Source organism: Prionailurus viverrinus, chromosome B1 (assembly GCF_022837055.1).
Source record: "Prionailurus viverrinus isolate Anna chromosome B1, UM_Priviv_1.0, whole genome shotgun sequence".
NCBI classification, from domain to species: domain Eukaryota; kingdom Metazoa; phylum Chordata; class Mammalia; order Carnivora; family Felidae; genus Prionailurus; species Prionailurus viverrinus.
The window spans coordinates 63005159-63021828 of record NC_062564.1 but is presented as its reverse complement, the minus strand read 5'-3'; the positions used below and the strand labels follow the sequence as shown (position 1 = coordinate 63021828).

Here is a 16670-nt window from a genome sequence, read left to right as displayed (position 1 = left end):
AAAAGCACAGACATAATAATTTTTTCACAGAGGGGAGGAAGACACAGAAATTCAATTTGTTCTTGGCTCCTAGTAACACGCTAAGACTTTAGATTTATAGTACATTTTTCTAGAGTAGAATGAGCTCAAGTCCAAAAAATTAAATGAAGGGGTAGTTCTAAAATACATCTTTGAGCTAATAATATTTCTCTTTGATTTCACATATCTTGGTTTTTGAATTTATCCTCCATGAATTCAGGTGGCTTATCTGTAAAAAGTGGATAATAAAATGAAAAAAGTTTGAGAATAAAGTTGGAAAATGCAGGAGAAACACTTTGTGAACACTGAAATGCTTTATAAATGTCATGCTTTTTTTTTGTTTTTGTTGTGCTGCTGTGCATCTTGAATAAGATATAGAGATTCCTCGGTTTGATTTAGGACTAATCATCCATAAGGAAGGTAAATTTCCTATACATTTCACACTAAGGAAGATGAAGTTTATAAAATTTCTAAGACCCTTTAATAGACATAGTACTGGATTTTCAACTGCCTTACTTTTGCTTTTTCTTCCCTTTTCTTCTTTTTCTCTCCTCCTCCCCCTCATCTCCTCTTCCTCCTTTTTCTTTGCTATTTCACTATTCCCTCTCCACCCCTAACCTCTCATTCCTCTCTTACACAAATGTGACTTAAGTTCTCACCTAAACTCTATTCTTTTGACCACAGATTCCCCCAGAAAAAGACAACCCATGAACTCACTCACAAGAAAGCAAACCTGGCCCCAAGACCTAGGCTCAGCCCCCCATAGGACTCTGCTGGGCAGTGACCATTCCATACCTCCTGGCCTCTCATCTACCTGGTAGAATGATCTGCCCTCCCCCAAATTACATATCTCAGGATGCAGGCCCCTGGAGTAAATCGTGCAACCAAGTGGAGAGAGAGCAAACCAAGCTTGGACCAAGACTCCACATACAGATTAATTTTTCAACAAAAGGGCCAGTGGAAGGTTCTTTTGTGTTTGGATTGCAGGAGAATCCTGATTTAACTTCAAGGACTAACAGACAACACTGAGGTTTCTAACAGCAAAAATTATGTTTGGCACTATATTAAAGTCATAGCTATTGGTGAATATTGTTTGAGTATCCACTTGATGAATGTGCTGTGTATGTTTTTTTTTCTTTTTTGCCAGTAACAATGTGACTGACCACTCACCCACCTACAGCCATCTGACTTAAACTTTCAGTGGAGTTGGGTTTGCTGTCATGCACAAAGCTTTTTTGAAATTAAGGGTATAGTCCTGACAATGAGTAAGAGGTTTGTTTGTTTTGTTCTCTGTGTATATGACTAACCTCATTAATTTTGACCTAATTAGCATTTTGGTCAGTCCATCTAGTAGCAGGGAGGCTTCCAAAGTGTTGGCAAAGGCAGGAGATACTTTAACACATGCGTGGGCACAAAATGTGTTTACATGCATTGCTAATTTTGTAGTCTTGTAAAGAAGTGAGCAGCTTTCACTAAATAAGTGACATCACCCCGATGTCTTGTAAGTTGCACGAAACAGAGGTGAATAGCTTTCATTTTTGGACAGTCAAATTTAAAAGGTACAAGAAATATTATGGATTGAAAAATAAGGCAATAGATAAGTCATGGTTGTTATTGATAACAAAAAGATTCCGGTACTTGTCCGTATATTGTGTAATCCTTAACATTCCTGAGCCCCATTAAGTTGTTAGCATCCTACATCATAAAGTTGTTATGCATTCTTTGCATTGGTCAGCCTCCAGCAGCCGAAGGGAAAGCCAATCATTCTTTGGCAATGAAAATCGGCAATCTGATTTTCATTTCAGCAGTTTGGTTTCCAAAGGTAAAAACATAATAAAAAACCCACTTTTCTCTTCTGAAGATTGAACTTATGGTGTGGTAGACTTAAAAGTATAACGCGGACAATAATAATGTAAACAGAAATAGAAACTACACTGAACAAGTACACAGATAAAATGAGAAAATTGGCAAATGACTTACGTTACACGCAAGCAACTTGGAAGATGTGGTTGCTGAGTGAAGAGAAGGCTGTCGTAGTTGTGTCATGCTGAGGAAGGGTTCCTGGAGGAGAATGTGGGAATCCAGGAGCTTCCTGAGTAAGCAGAACATTACAAACCTGGGGAGAAGTCTGAGTACCATGGTTAGCAGGAGTTGGTAGCAGATTCACTAATTCATTCATTCACATGCAAACATATTGAGCCCCTATAACTGTGGATCCTGCTGTGTTAGGCCGTGGAGGCAAACACACAAAAGGCCATCTCTATCTCTAAAATGGGACGGAATGGAGATGAGGCTTTAGATCTTGGGAGCAGGGAGGTGATAACCAAAACCACGGGCATGGAAGAGGCCACCCAGAGCATGTCAAGGGGGGGAAGAACACTAAGCTGACTGTGGGACCCCGAGGAAGCCCAGGAAAGGTCAATGAACGTTGATTCTTTTTTGTTTTTTAAGTTTACTTATTTATTTTGAGAGAGAATGAGAGACCAAGCAGGACAGGGGCAGAGAGAGAGGGGGAGAGAGAAAATCCCAAGTAGGCTCTGCACGAACAGTGCAGAGCCTGATGTGGGGCTTGAACTCACAGACCGTGAGATTGTGACCTGAGCCGAAGTTGTAGGCCTAACCAACCGAGCCACCCAGGCCCCCCGGTATTGAGTCTGATTAGATGCATAAAATCTACAGAGTAGATGTTGAGTGGAAGAGTGAATGAGATGTGACAAAGTTGAGGTATTTGGGTGCTAGCTAGGGAAAGTGAACTCAAGTCAGAATGTAGGGGTTTTTTTTTGTTTGTTTGTTTTTTAAGAGCATAGGAGAGAATGGTGCAAAGAGGAATTGCAAGGGGAGAAAGAGGACCTGAAAGTATAGGCGAGGAGGATCGCCTGGTGGAGAAGAGGAGGATGGGAATAGGAGCTAAGGGATGGGGCTGGCCTCGGGAGGAGGGACGACAGCGTGGGAGGTAAGGCTGGTGTAGATATCACTATGGTTGTAGTTTGGGGGACGCTGGTGCAGGAACTCAAAATGAGGTTGGGAGAGTAAATGAAATAGTGAAAGAAGCAGCAAGAGACACAAGAAGTTAAGATTTCCTAGCGCTCCCCAATAAAATTCTCTGAAGATGTTAAATAAAACTTAAAAATAAAACTGCCAGTCATTTCACCAGCAAAAGATGGGTTCATTCAGGAACAGCTAAGAATTTTAGCCCAGGACAACCAAGATGGGGCAAAGCCATAGGTGAGACTGGAGAAGTAAGGAGGGGAACACTCTTTCATAGAGCAAAAAGGGGAGGGGTTGGGAGAGACCGTTAGAAACTGAAAGTTCATTGGAGTAGACTGGGAGCTGGAAGTATAGTGGCTTTCCATTGCCTGAGTTGTCTCTTATTGTCTGGGCTGTCTCTTATTGTCTGTCTGGGCTCTTATTGTCTTACTGGGCTCTTATTGGCTGGGCTGTCTCTTACTGTCTCCTGGGCTCTTATTGTCTTACTGTCTCTTATTGGCTGGGCTGTTGCCATGGAAGGAGGAAACCTTCCTTTCTTTGGCTGGGATAATGAAGTAGTATCTAGTGTCTCTTCCTGTTGGGCCTGAAACTCACCAGGAGTGGTAGGGCTGAGAGCTCCCTCTGCTGGCCTCCTGACTCCACTCTAAACAAGGTTTCCTTTTATTTTCACTAAGGGCTTGGCAGCTTTGGTTTTGATCCGCAGAGTGATGGATGTGACAGGATGGTGGATAGTGTGAATGATGAATCAGGGTGAATGATGAAGGAGGTTTAAGAAGTAAGATTGAAAACTCTGATTAACCAGTGATGGAGAAGAGTCACCTCCAGGAGAGGATGTTGCCATAGTCCAGGCAAAGAAATAACCAGTGCTTGGACCATGGCATTAACTGTGAAGATAAATCACAAAGAATAATTTTAGAAGATAGGAATATAAGAACGGCAAGATTTGTCAGCTGTCCAATACAGCTGTCTAGCCACAGGTGCCTATTGAGCACTTTCAACATGGCTAGGCTGAATTGCACTGATGTGCGGTGATGTAAGTTACAAAACTGATTTTGAAGACTTAGTATGGAAAAATAGTTCGTTAATACATTCTTTAAGAAAAATTTTTTAATGATCATTTATTTTTGAGGGAGAGAGAGAGACAGAGCATGAGTGGGGGAGGGGCAGAGAGAGAGGCAGACACAGAATCCAAAGCAGGCTCCGGGCGCTGAGCTGTCAGCAACAGAGCCCAAGGCGGGGCTTGAACCCACGACCCGTGAGATCATGACCTGAGTCGAAGTCAGGCTCTTAACAGGTGCCCCTCATTGATACATTCTAAATTGGTTGCTGGTTGAGATGATAATATTTGGGGGCAGTGGGTTAAACAAAGTGTATTAAAATTAATTTCACCTGTTTTTTACTTTCTAAAAACATGGCTACCAAAATATTTAAAGGTACACACATGGTTCATATTATATGTTTTTGGATGAGGCTGCTGGGAGGTTGGTAATACTGAGGTGGCCACTAGGTTACAGAGAAATTGGTACAGGATAAGGTTGTAGAAAACCATTGATAAACCTTTTGGACCACATTTAATTTGAGGTGGTAATTAGATGCTTAGTGGTGATACTTGGTGATGGATTATTGGCAGTACTCATTCAAGTGGCACATTCAGAAGGCATTTGCTTGTTACCCATCTGCTCTGGTACATATCTACCTTCTTACCTCATATAACTGGAATATGGCTAAAGGAAAAATCGGTTGAAGAAGAGAATCATGAAAAATGAAACATACAGAGGCTCCTGCGTGGCTCGGGAGGTTAAGGTCTGACTCGATTTCAGCTCACGTCATGATCTCACAGGTTCATGGGTTTGAGCCCTGTGTCGGGATCGGGATTCTCTCCCTCTCCCTCTCTCTGCCTCTCCCCTACTCGCACCTTTCTCTGCCTCAAAATAAATAAATAAACTTTAAAAAATTAAAAAATGAAGCATACAAGCGTGGTTTAAATAATCTATTTAAATTTAAAATAGAAGCACATGCTCATCCATTGGTTGGTTCTTGGTTGCTAGTTTCAGGAACAAGGCCTTTTCACGATAATGTATGTTCTGTTCCTTAGGGTAACAGTTTCAGTTCCTTTATAGTAAAGTGGCAGCTTTTGGAACAAATCTAAGAGCAGAATTTTTAGAGATTTTTATGTTTTCCTCAGTCCTTGACTGTTTTCTCCACACTTAATTCCACTTTGAAAATTTGAGTGCATCCAAAGCATTCTTTTTTCTGTTCTTGGATTTATCACTTCACCTCTTTGATTAATTACACAAGCACAAGTGGACGTGGCAGGAACACTGTGGTGGCACACCTGACTGACCTTGATACGCACACAACCCAGAGGTGAGACAACTGCGAGAAATGTGAGGAGTGAGAAGTGAGGGCAACAGGAGAGCCTCTACAGCCCTGGCCAGGCACACGGGGGTCCGCCCGAGTGTGAGCAGAGGAATGGTTGAGGGGAGGCTGGCTGAGAGAATGTCGTCAGTGCTAGCAAGGAATGTCAGACATCGGTGTTTGGGGTTCAGAAGGGAGGAGGAAGGATGCGGGAGCAAGAATACCTGGATGGGGTGCTGCAGTGGCCAGTGAGAGGGTGCCATGATGGCGGTTCGTCCCAGCAAGGAGTGAAGGGGCACGGAGGGCTTCCGTTTATAGAGCGCTTCTCCTGTGCCCAGCCCCTTGCTGGCTTTATTTCATGGAATGCTCATAGTATCCCTCATTTTCAGATGAAGGCATTGAGCAGTTTCCAAAACAAGAAGGCCTGGGACTAGAACGCTGTCCTGTCAGATGTCAAAGCCAGTCTCTTGACTGAGTGTTCCTCCAATTTGTACTGCATCAGAATCACTGTGAGAGGGTGGGTGGTGGGGTGGGGAGAGCTTATTCAAATGTAGATTTCCAAGCTCCGTCCCCAGAAAATTAGATTCAATTGGTTTGGAACAGGGCCATGCTTACTAGGTGATTCTGATACAGAAGTTGATACAATATCGCCTCTGTGGGGAACTGCGGAGGAGGGCCAGCCATAAATGGGGGGCATACTGCTAAGTGAAGAATGGAGACTAGAAATAAGTATAGTAGTTTGTTGGAGGCAGCTTGACCCACTTGCAAGAGCCAATTGTTAAAACTTAAGATATCTTATGAGGCACTTATTAAACACAACCAGTCTTCACAAAAAATAAATTATATAAACTTGCCATTAAATAAATTATATGTAGAACAAAGGCAATAAATACTCAAAATTCATCACTTCTTAATTTAAAAATGTTTATTTATTTATTTTTGAGAAAGAGAGAGACAGAAAAGTAGAGAGGGAGAGGGAGACAGAATCCCAAGCAGGCTCCACGTTGTCAGCGCAGAGCCCGACTCAGGACTCGAACTCACAAACCCTGAGATCATGACCAGAGCTGAAATCGAGGTCAGATGCTTAACCAACTGAGTTACGCAGGTGTCCCTATCACTTCTTAATTATGTTGCCGCATTGTTACCCTCTTCTGTTCTTGAGGTTATTTGTGTCTATTGCATCTGTATCGAGGAAATAATTATGTGTATTCGTTATTGGGTGCTGTGTAACAAAATACTCCACCAGCAGCTTAAAACAACATCTATTCTCTAACGGTTTCTGTAGGCTAGCAATTTGGTTGCTGCTGAGCTGGGTCGTTTTGGTTCAGGGTGTCTTCTGAGCTTGTAGTCAGCTGTCAGAGATGCCACCATCTCAAGGTTTGGCTGAGACTGAAGGATGTACTTCCAAGCCTGTTCACATGGTTGTTGACAGGCCTCAGTAATTCACAGGCTGATGCACTTAAGGATGTCAGTCCCTCTCAGCTGTTTGACAGAGGCCTCCGTTCAGGTCCTTGCTATGTGAGCTTCTCCACAAGGTGGTCCAGGGCAAATTGTAAGAGGAAGAGTGGAGGGAGAGAGAGAAAGATTGAAACTGCGGTCTTTTTATAACCTGATTTTGGTAGATACGTCCCATCACTTCTGCTGTATTACGTTCACTAGGGGTGAGTCGCTAAGTCCTGCCTACACTCACGTGTAAGGGAATTAAGCTCCACCTCTTGAAAAGGAAGAGTATAAGGAATGTGTATGCACACCACGCCATCTAAAGCTGTGCTAATGCCTATCTCTGCTCAACACCTGTGCTCGGTAAGGCCACATCCTTAATTTGACATCAGCCACGGTGGGAATATTTACACCGCGGAAGTCAGCAAACATTCTAAATCAGGTCTCCTCACCCCACCCCTGGAGAGCTGAGTGGAAAACGTTTACTAGCACACCACTGGATGGATATAGAGCTACGTGCTCATGGAACTTATGTGGGGTAGATGAATTTTAGACAGGGCTTTGGAAGAGAGAATAAAAGGCTTGGAATAGAGGAAGAGATAGTTTCCGGATTTGAAAGGAGTAGAAATGATGCAGGAACTGGAGGCTTGGGGAGCTTAAATATGCCCATACCGATGTCCAAAAGTGATGTGAAAAAAGATTTCTCTTTTTTACACATGCACAATTTTAAAGTTTATTTATTTATTTTGAGACAGAGAGTGAGAGCGAGAGAGAAAGAGAGAGAGAGAGAGAGCAGAGAGAGCATGAGTGGGAGAGAGGCAGAAAGGGAGAGAAAGAATCTCAAGCAGGCTCCACACTGTCAGTGCAGAGCCCAATGGGGGGCTTGAAATCACAAACTGTGAGATCATGACCTGACCTGAAATCAAGAGTTGGAAGCTTAACCTACTGAGCCAGCCAGGTACCCCACAAATGCCCAATTTGAAATGTAGGTTGCATACTAGATTTAACTGTAGGTATACAAAGTCAAACACATTAGAGACTTAGCATGCAGGATTTTCTATCTGGCAATAAGGATATATGTGCATATATATGTGTGTGTGTATATATATGTGTATACACATATATATATGTGGCTTTTATATAATTGGCTATGAAACCACAAACATGTAGTATGTGCTCCAATGAAGATGACCTATACCTAAAATAGTCCAGAAATTCAAGGACCAAGTTTTAATTCCTTTAGACTTGTTCCTTGGTGTATGTAGTATGCCTCCAAATAAGGAAGGAGTTCTATCATCTATCATCTATTTTTTTTTTCTAAAAAAACTCTTCCAGAATCATAACATTTTAGATCTGAAAAAGACCTTAGGAAACATGTAGGACAGGGGCACCTGGATGGCTCAGTTGGTTAAGTGTCTGGCTCTTGATTCCAGCTCAGGTCGTGATCTCACTGTTGGTGAGTTCAAGTCCTGCATTGGGCTCTGTGCTGAGAGTGTGGAGCCTGCTTGAGATTCTTGCTCTCCCTCTCTCTCCCTGCCCCGCTCCCACTCATGCTCTCTCTCTCAAAATAAATAAACACTAAAAAAGAAAAGAAAAGAAAGAAAGAAAGAAAAGACATTTAGGACAGTATTTCTCAAGTGAGATGGTCAATCAAATATCAAAATCGAAAATACTTGGTGTTCTTGTGAATACTTGGAACACATGTCAGACCTGCACTGATGGGGTTCGTGAAGCTGCACATTTTACAGACTCTCTAGATGATTCGCTTGCCCTCAAATGAATTATCCAATCAGAGCCTTTTGTTTTCTATACAAGGGAAACGAACTTCTAAGGTGCAAAATTTCCTCCTTAAGTGAGACCACATAACCATTAACATTCCACCCACTTAAAAACAAGTAAAAGCAACCCATAAAAATGAGATTTGGAAAAAAAAAAGAGATTTGGGAAAAAATAGAAAACACGCCCTTTGTTTACGGAGACAGCTAAAGGGCAACACAGGACTTCAATGAATATTATGTTGTGCATGTGTATAGTTACTAGTTGATATGCCCCACCTAGCCACAAATTAGTGTGGTTACCTTAAATTGCTAACATGAAAATCTTAACTTCCCACTTCTGAAGGTATTGGTTTTAGCCTCTCCGTTTTCTTTTTCTAGGTTTCCAAGGTTGCTCTTTTGGGCATGATTTTAGAAATGTAATTATAACTCTGGTTTTAAACTTCTGGACTATGTAATCAAGCACAGACTGGTCCTGGGGGGAAATATACAGTTCTTAGCTCTGTGTACATTGACAGGGAACATGACTAGATTCAAATCTAATGAGTGGCATATGTCTTCACAGTGGCAGCTTCCCCCCCCACCCCCCAAAAAAAAGAAATCCAAAAAAGAAGACCCATGCTGCTGTAGGAAATGTAGACAGAGGGGTGTGGAACCAGTTTCTCCAGAAACATTTTTCTTTTTTTAAGTATATTTATTTATTTTTGGGGGGGGGCAGGGGCAGAAAGAGAATCCTAAGCAGTGTCTGCCCTGTTAGCGTGGAACCTGAGGTGGGGCTCTATCCCACGAACTGTGAGGTCCTGAGTTGAGCTGAAATGAAAGGTCCAATGCTTAACTGACTGAGCCATCCAAGCACCCCAAAACAATTTTTTTTATCCAAAAAAATCATTTAAATGTCTGGGTCCTTTTCCAGGAGAAAGTTTTTATTCAGTGTGATACATTGTTGGGCAGGTAGAAAAAGAGTAAGCTAAGGGAAAAAAAAAGTGTCTAACATGAAAAATGACCCACACGGTGTCCAGTTTTTCTGCTTGCTTAGAGTACTCGATGGATTATTTAATTAGATGTATACAGTTCTTACATCCAAATGGCAACCTCTTCAGAATCACATCTATGTCAGAGTTGCTCCAGGAATATAAATCTTGTCCAAAGGGTGGGCATTTAAAGCTCTAAATGATTACAGATTTTTTACAATAACTTTAGGAGGGTTCCGGAGACATTATTTCTCAGGATCAGAGTTTTCTTTCTTATAACAGAATTTCATCTTTTCATTTTTAAATGTTTTCTTGGAAAAGATTCTCCAGCCCCAGTCAAGCATTCAGATGACAGCAGTCCTACCCAACATCCTGGTTACAATCTAGTAAGAAACTCTGAGCCAGAACTACCCAAATAAACTGCTCCTGAAAGATTTAATCTTAATGCCAAACTACATCCATTGTCCCCAGCGTTACACTTTGTTTTCCAGAGGGGCGTTACAGATGGATGTTGGCACAGGAACTGCCAAATGACAGCCTCTGTTTGTTTTTTCCTGAAAGAATCCAGAAATGTGCGTTTAACGCAAGTGAAGACAGTATTTGCAAGATGACAGAATGCATTTTTATTCTCATAAGCCTCTAAATCAAAGTGCACAATGTTCTGTTCTCCAGCAAGACCTTGCAATAAATGAAAATCCAACTCTTGGGTTTGTGTTTGGACTATCAATACAGTCATTAGAGATCCATCAGAGGAACAAGGTAACTGGCTGCCAATACTTCCTTTTTCTTTCTTTCTTTCTTTCTTTCTTTCTTTCTTTCTTTCTTTCTTTCCTTCTTTCTTTCTTTTTCTGGAATATTCTCTAATTATCGGTGCATCAAGATGGAAACCCTGGTCTTAGAACAGATGTTACTTTAAAAGCCTCCACCAGCAACCCAAGGGTACTTTTCCGGTGCCGTGGGTCTCTCAATGACATCAACGTTCCCAAACCCAGCCCTGAGCTGTCACTTCACCTGCGTCGTCCCCTGCGCCATTCCGCGTTTGACGTGGTTCCGAGCCAAGCACGCCAGCAGCCCTCCCCGACCACTACCGAATCCCGCTCGCGGGCGCCGGCCCCCTCCTCGCAGTGGTTTCTCCTGCTGCTCCCCTGGGCTCGGCGGCCGGTAGTGCGGCCCGGAGCCGCCGCTTCGCCCTTCCCCTGTGGGTGGCCCCAGCGCGCAGCGCGCACTCGGTGGCCCCGGGAAGGTGAGGCGGACGGAGGCTGCTGCGGAACTTGGCGCCCCCAGCAGCGCCGGCCGGCAGAGTCGCCGAGCGCAGACAAAAGAGGCCGCGGGCGCAGCGAGGCACGGGCGGCGGCGGCGGCGGCGCGGGGCGATGGCCGCGAGAGGAGGCCGGGCGCTGCTGGCGCTGTGCGGGGCACTGGCCGCCTGCGGGTGGCTGCTGGGCGCCCAAGCCCAGGAGCCAGGGGCGCCCGCGGCGGGCATGAGGCGGCGCCGGCGGCTGCAGCAGGAGGACGGCATCTCCTTCGAGTACCACCGTTACCCCGAGCTGCGCGAGGCGCTGGTGTCGGTGTGGCTGCAGTGCACCGCCATCAGCAGGATCTACACGGTGGGGCGCAGCTTCGAGGGCCGGGAGCTCCTGGTCATCGAGCTGTCCGACAACCCCGGTGTCCATGAGCCTGGTAAGGGCGCTGCACCCTGCCGTCTCTGGGGGGCGTCTCGGAGGGCCGCAGAGGGGTGGACTGGTGGCGGTGGGGGAAGGTGGGGCCCGGGTGCCCTTTGGGAAAGGGCGGCTGGGGTGGAAGGTGAGGAGTGCAGGGAAGGATGGCGATGGAGATGAACCTGACCTAGAGCGTTGCGGGTCGCCGGGTCCCCCGTCCCTGCGGTACTTCCTGGCCCCCCCCCCCCCCCGTCCCCAGCCTCGAGCCCACCCCAGCCCTTAGCTCGCCCTTTGGTGAACATGGGCCAGAGAGGCTGGCGGGGTGGAGGTGGGAGCGCGGAGCAGGCGAATCTGCGCGCGAGCAAAACGCGGTGTTCACTTGGCCGAATCAACGACCCGGGAGAATAACTGAGAGTCCCCAGCGAGGACATCAGTCCTCCTTGCAGACAAGAGTAGAGAGACGAGGTGCAAAAGTCAGGGACTTAGAGGAAACGAGGAAGAGCCGTTTATCATTCGTTTCCTCATTTGCAGAGGACCAGCTTACTGGGTCCTGCGGGCTCTGCATACCCATCCCTACCTGTGTGTGTGTGTGTGTGTGTGTGTGTGTGTGTGTGTGTGTGTGTGTGTGTGTTAGGTATGCGTGCCGCTGGGGTGCTCTCGGGGTGTTAAAGATAGCGGCAACACGGCGGGGGGGGGGTGGCGGGGGGTGTGCAGACATGCAGGTCTTCCTCCCAGGGTGCGAAAGTGGCCTCTGACAGACGTTTCCATTTTGAAACCGCAGAAGGCCTAAGGAAAAAGGAACACCCCATTTCCCCTGCTTTAGCCAGTTGACACGAATAGTTTGTGACCAGGTTTTTATTTCAGCTGATGTTCCCATAAGGAACATTCCCATAAGGCGTTCTTAAGCACCTTCTATCTAAATATGTTAAGCACGTTTTATTTACGTTAAATAGGATTCATTTAGTATCAATAAAGGGATTTAAAAAATGTTCTTGGGGCCCTTTTCAATATGCTTCTGCTCTTTGGAAATGATGTAACTCTTAGAGTGATATAAGGCCTTGTCTTCTGATAGTAAAGATACTGTTAAAATAATCTGGCCTACTAATATCATCATGGGATGCTTGTTTGTTTGTTTGTTTGTTTGTTTTATGACAAAGAAACCTAGAAGATAGGCTAAAAATTCTCAGTGTAGGGCCAAGATAGTTTTATAATGATATTTAAGAATCAAATTCAAAAAAGATGAAAGTTAAGTGACTAATAGGGACACTTGGATCTTCAAATGCAGAGTGTATGGGTTGATCCATAGTAAATCTTCAAACAGGAAACATTTCTTACCTTCAGCTAATATAAGAGGAAAGGTTTGTATAAATTTGCTGTCAAAACCCTAAAATGAAATCCTAGAAAACATTTTATGTAGTAAGGTCTAATAGGACTCAGCGTGTAGACTTAGAAAGTTTGAAGATTAGTTTCTTACTTACTATTATCTGAAAATAAAGGAACATTTGAAATGTGATGACTCCTTTTCGGTTATTTCCAATAACCAAAGTCCAGGTACCTCAAATATCCAAAATCTCCAATAACCAAAGCCATGATATCCCAGGTACAGATAAAGCTAATCTGAATATTTGTGTCTCCTGTTGCCAGCTTAATAAGAGCCTTTTGTTATTCTGCTTTTAGAGACTGTTTCTTCAAGATTATATGAAAGCTAATGTTAACATTTTTGTTGTCTTGTTTCAAGTTTAGAAATAAAATTCTTAAAAAAATTTTTTTTCATGTTTATTTATTTTTGAGAATAAGAGAGAGAGCACAAGTTGGGGAGGGGCAGAGAGAGGGAGACACAGAATCTGAAGCAGGCTCCAGGCTCTGAGCTGTCAGCACAGAACCCGGTGCGGGGCTGGAGCCCACGGACCGTGAGATCATGACTTGAGCTGAAGTCAGATGCTTAACCGACTGAGCCACACAGGCGCCCCTAGAAATAATATTCTAAAGTGATATTACTCTTAGAATGCAATGTGCTTTTGAAGATGAAAACAGTAGTTTTTTTACTTTAATACCTGGAACGTATAGACTTTCAAGATTTGCAAGTTTTTCTTTTAGATTGCAAACTCTATAAGCGGAAGGGAGGGGGTTGGTGGATGAGGGGGACTATGCCTCCAACACCTAGCCTGAATCTGGCACACAACAGGCACTCAATATGTATTATGGAAAAAATGAAATCAGTCATTAGTTGAATAACACAGTGTTTTAAAATAAAATGTTTTAGGGGCGCCTGGGTGGTGCAGTCGGTTAAGCGTCCGACTTCAGCCAGGTCACGATCTCGAGGTCCGTAAGTTCGAGCCCCGCGTCAGGCTCTGGGTGGATGGCTCGGAGCCTGGAGCCTGTTTCCGATTCTGTGTCTCCCTCTCTCTCTGCCCCTCCCCCGTTCATTTTCTGTCTCTCTCTGTCCCAGAAATAAATAAATGTTGAAAAAAAAATTTAAAATAAAATGTTTTATTCCTCATAAAGACAACAACAACAAAACAAGCAAACCCATTTTACAAAAGTGAACTCAAATATTTTACATTATGTGCTTTATAGTTCCTTGTTAAATGAAGGGAACTTTAAGTTCATGGTATTACTTAATAACAAAATACAAATGTCTGTCCATCGTATTTTTACTTGTTTTTATTTTATTATGATTTTTAATTAGGCTCCACACCTGATGTGGGGCTCGAACTCACCATCCCAAGATCAAGAGTCTAATGCCCCACCGATTGAGCCAGCCAGGTGCCCCATCCATTGTATTTTTAAAGGTAGAAATGACCTATTATGACCCAACACTAAAAAAACCACAGGGGTAATTTCTCCCTCTACCACTTATAAGAGGAAATAAGTAGGTTAGAGATTTTCAGTGAACTAGTGTTAAAAAAACAAAATTTAACAGTAAATTTTAAAGATCTTATCGGCTTTATTCACCGATTCATGAATGGGGTAGCATCCAATCTAGCAGATAGAAAGGAGCTCCAAGGAGTTGTGCAAAATGAGCACATTTTGTGCAAAATAAGCAGTAGGGAGGGGGAAGAAAGAAGTTAGGCAAAAAAGCAGATTGATTATTGTAAGGTTACTTTCCTTTAGGGGCTGGTAGGGATCTATCAGGCAGAATCCCTAACTAGTGCTGATCACTAGTTTTGATTGACTAGTGATTCCTGATTGGCTGGTTTAAGAGTTTATTCCTGGAACACATAAAACTGTAATTAAGTTAAGTCTTGGTTTGGTGATGTGGGGCTTAGCATAAATGACTCCGCTTTGGGCCTGTTGTCTTATTTCTAAAACTAGTAAACAGAGAGGTCTGATTAATACATAAGTTTGATATGGGGCACCTGGGTGGCTCAGTTGGTTAAGCGTCCGACTCTTGGTTTCAGCTCAGGTCATGATCTCACGGTTCGTGATATCGAGACCCACGTCAGGCTCTGTGCTGTCAGGCTTGGGGCCTTCTTGGGGTTCTCTCTCTCCCTCTCTCTGCCCCTCCCCTGCTCCTGCTCTCGTGCTTGCAGTCTCTCTCTCTCTCTCTCAAAATAAATAAATAAACTGAAGTTCGACAGTACTTGTATGAATAACTTCTTAGGGAGTTGGAGAATATCCACCTTTCTCAAATGGTTTTCAAATTCTTTTTAGAGTAAAATATTTTAAGAAATGAAAAAGAAATATGCACACTTATTCTGAGGTAGAAATGGACGCATTCAATGCTTTTTTGTTGTTGGTTTTTGTTTTTGTTTTTTTGAGCACCCCACACTCTAAGTGGGCCAAGTTCTTTTTTTTTTTAATTTAATTAATTTTTTTTTTACATTTTCATCCAAGTTAGTTAGCGTATAGTGCAACAGTGATTTTGGGAGTAGATTCCTTAATGCCCCTTACCGATTTAGCCCATCCCCCCTCCCGCAACCTCTCCGGTAGCCCTGTTTGTTCTCCATATTTAAGAGTCTCTTATTGGGGCGCCTGGGTGGCGCAGTCGGTTAAGCGTCCGACTTCAGCCAGGTCACGATCTCGCGGTCCGTGAGTTCGAGCCCCGCGTCGGGCTCTGGGCTGATGGCTCAGAGCCTGGAGCCTGTTTCCGATTCTGTGTCTCCCTCTCTCTCTGCCCACCCCCCCATTCATGCTCTGTCTCTCTCTGTCCCAAAAATAAATAAACGTTGAAAAAAAAAAAAATTTAAGAGTCTCTTATGTTTTGTCCGCCTCCCTGTTTTTAAATTGTTTTTGCTTCCCTTCCCTTATGTTCATCTGTTTTGTATCTTAAAGTCCTCGTATGAGTGAAGTCATATGATATTTGTCTTTCTCTGACTGACTAATTTTGCTTAGCCTAATATCTTTTAGTTCCATCCATGTAGTTGCAAATGGCAAGATTTCATTCTTTTTGATTGCTAAGTGGGCCAAGTTCTATGGGCTCCGCAGTGATACCCAAGCTACTCCCTGTGCTCTGGGGAGTTGAGAATTAGGAACTGGAAGAACAGTGTGGGAGGACTGGGTAAAGGAAGATTGGGAACATTAAGTTACTGAAGACTGGAGGGCAAGAAATGTGCAGTTGATGTATGTTTTAACAGAGTCCTGTGCATCTAAGGTCAATGTCTTAACTATTTTCACCTTGTAAGTATCTTTTTTGTTTGTTTGAAATAATATTTCTTTCCTTTTTTTTTTTTTAACTTTTAAAAAAAAATTTTTTTTAATGTTTATTTTTGAGACAGAGAGAGACAGAGCATGAACGGGGCAGAAAGAGAGGGAGACACAGTATCGGAAGCAGGCTCCAGGCTCTGAGCCATCAGCCCAGAGCCCGATGCGGGGCTAGAACTCACGGATGGCGAGATCGTGACCTGAGCTGAAGTCGGACGCTTAACCGACTGAGCCACCCAGGCGCCCCTTTTTTTAACTTTTTAATGTTTATTTATTTTTGAGAGAGAGAGAGGGAGAGAGACAGAGCATGAGTGGGGGAGGGGCAGAGTGAGAGGGAGACACAGAATCCAAAGAAAGCTCCAGGCTCTGAGCTGTCAGCACGGAGCCTGCTGCAGGCTCGAACTCACAAACTGCAAGATCATGACCTGAGCTGAGTCGGATGCTTAACTGACTGAGCCGCCCAGGTACCCCTGAAATAATATTTCTGATTAAGCTAGCAGGAGATAATATTGGGGTTAACAAATTCATTTACTTGATTAGGACTTTGATCAACTGGCCAATATTGATTTTACCTTCCAGTAAGAGAGAAGCGTCACATTTGTTAGTTTCCTAATCAAAATTGTAGCAAATGAACTTTAAACTTAAAAAAAATGAACTTTAGAAAAATGTAGCAAATGACTAAGGATTTAGTTATTATAATAGAAGAGCTCTCCCAAAACAAAACAACATCTACAGTACACATAAAGCTTTCCCTGTGATAGAACTGGCAAGTAAGAGGTTTACTTGGTTAGATTAGCAGGTTATGGATGGAAGGTGTTG

At 43.5% G+C, this 16670-nt stretch overlaps 1 protein-coding gene across 1 annotated transcript in view; it reads left to right on the top strand.

Annotated features, from left to right (window-relative positions):
- Positions 1–10658: 10658 nt before the first annotated feature.
- Positions 10659–16670, top strand: part of CPE (carboxypeptidase E) — a 116735-nt gene continuing 110723 nt past the window's right edge. Inside the window, exon 1 of the mRNA XM_047857468.1 lies at positions 10659–11229. Coding sequence (XP_047713424.1) covers positions 10923–11229 — 307 coding nt within the window. The 5' untranslated portion in view covers positions 10659–10922. The remainder of the gene's footprint in view (positions 11230–16670) is intronic.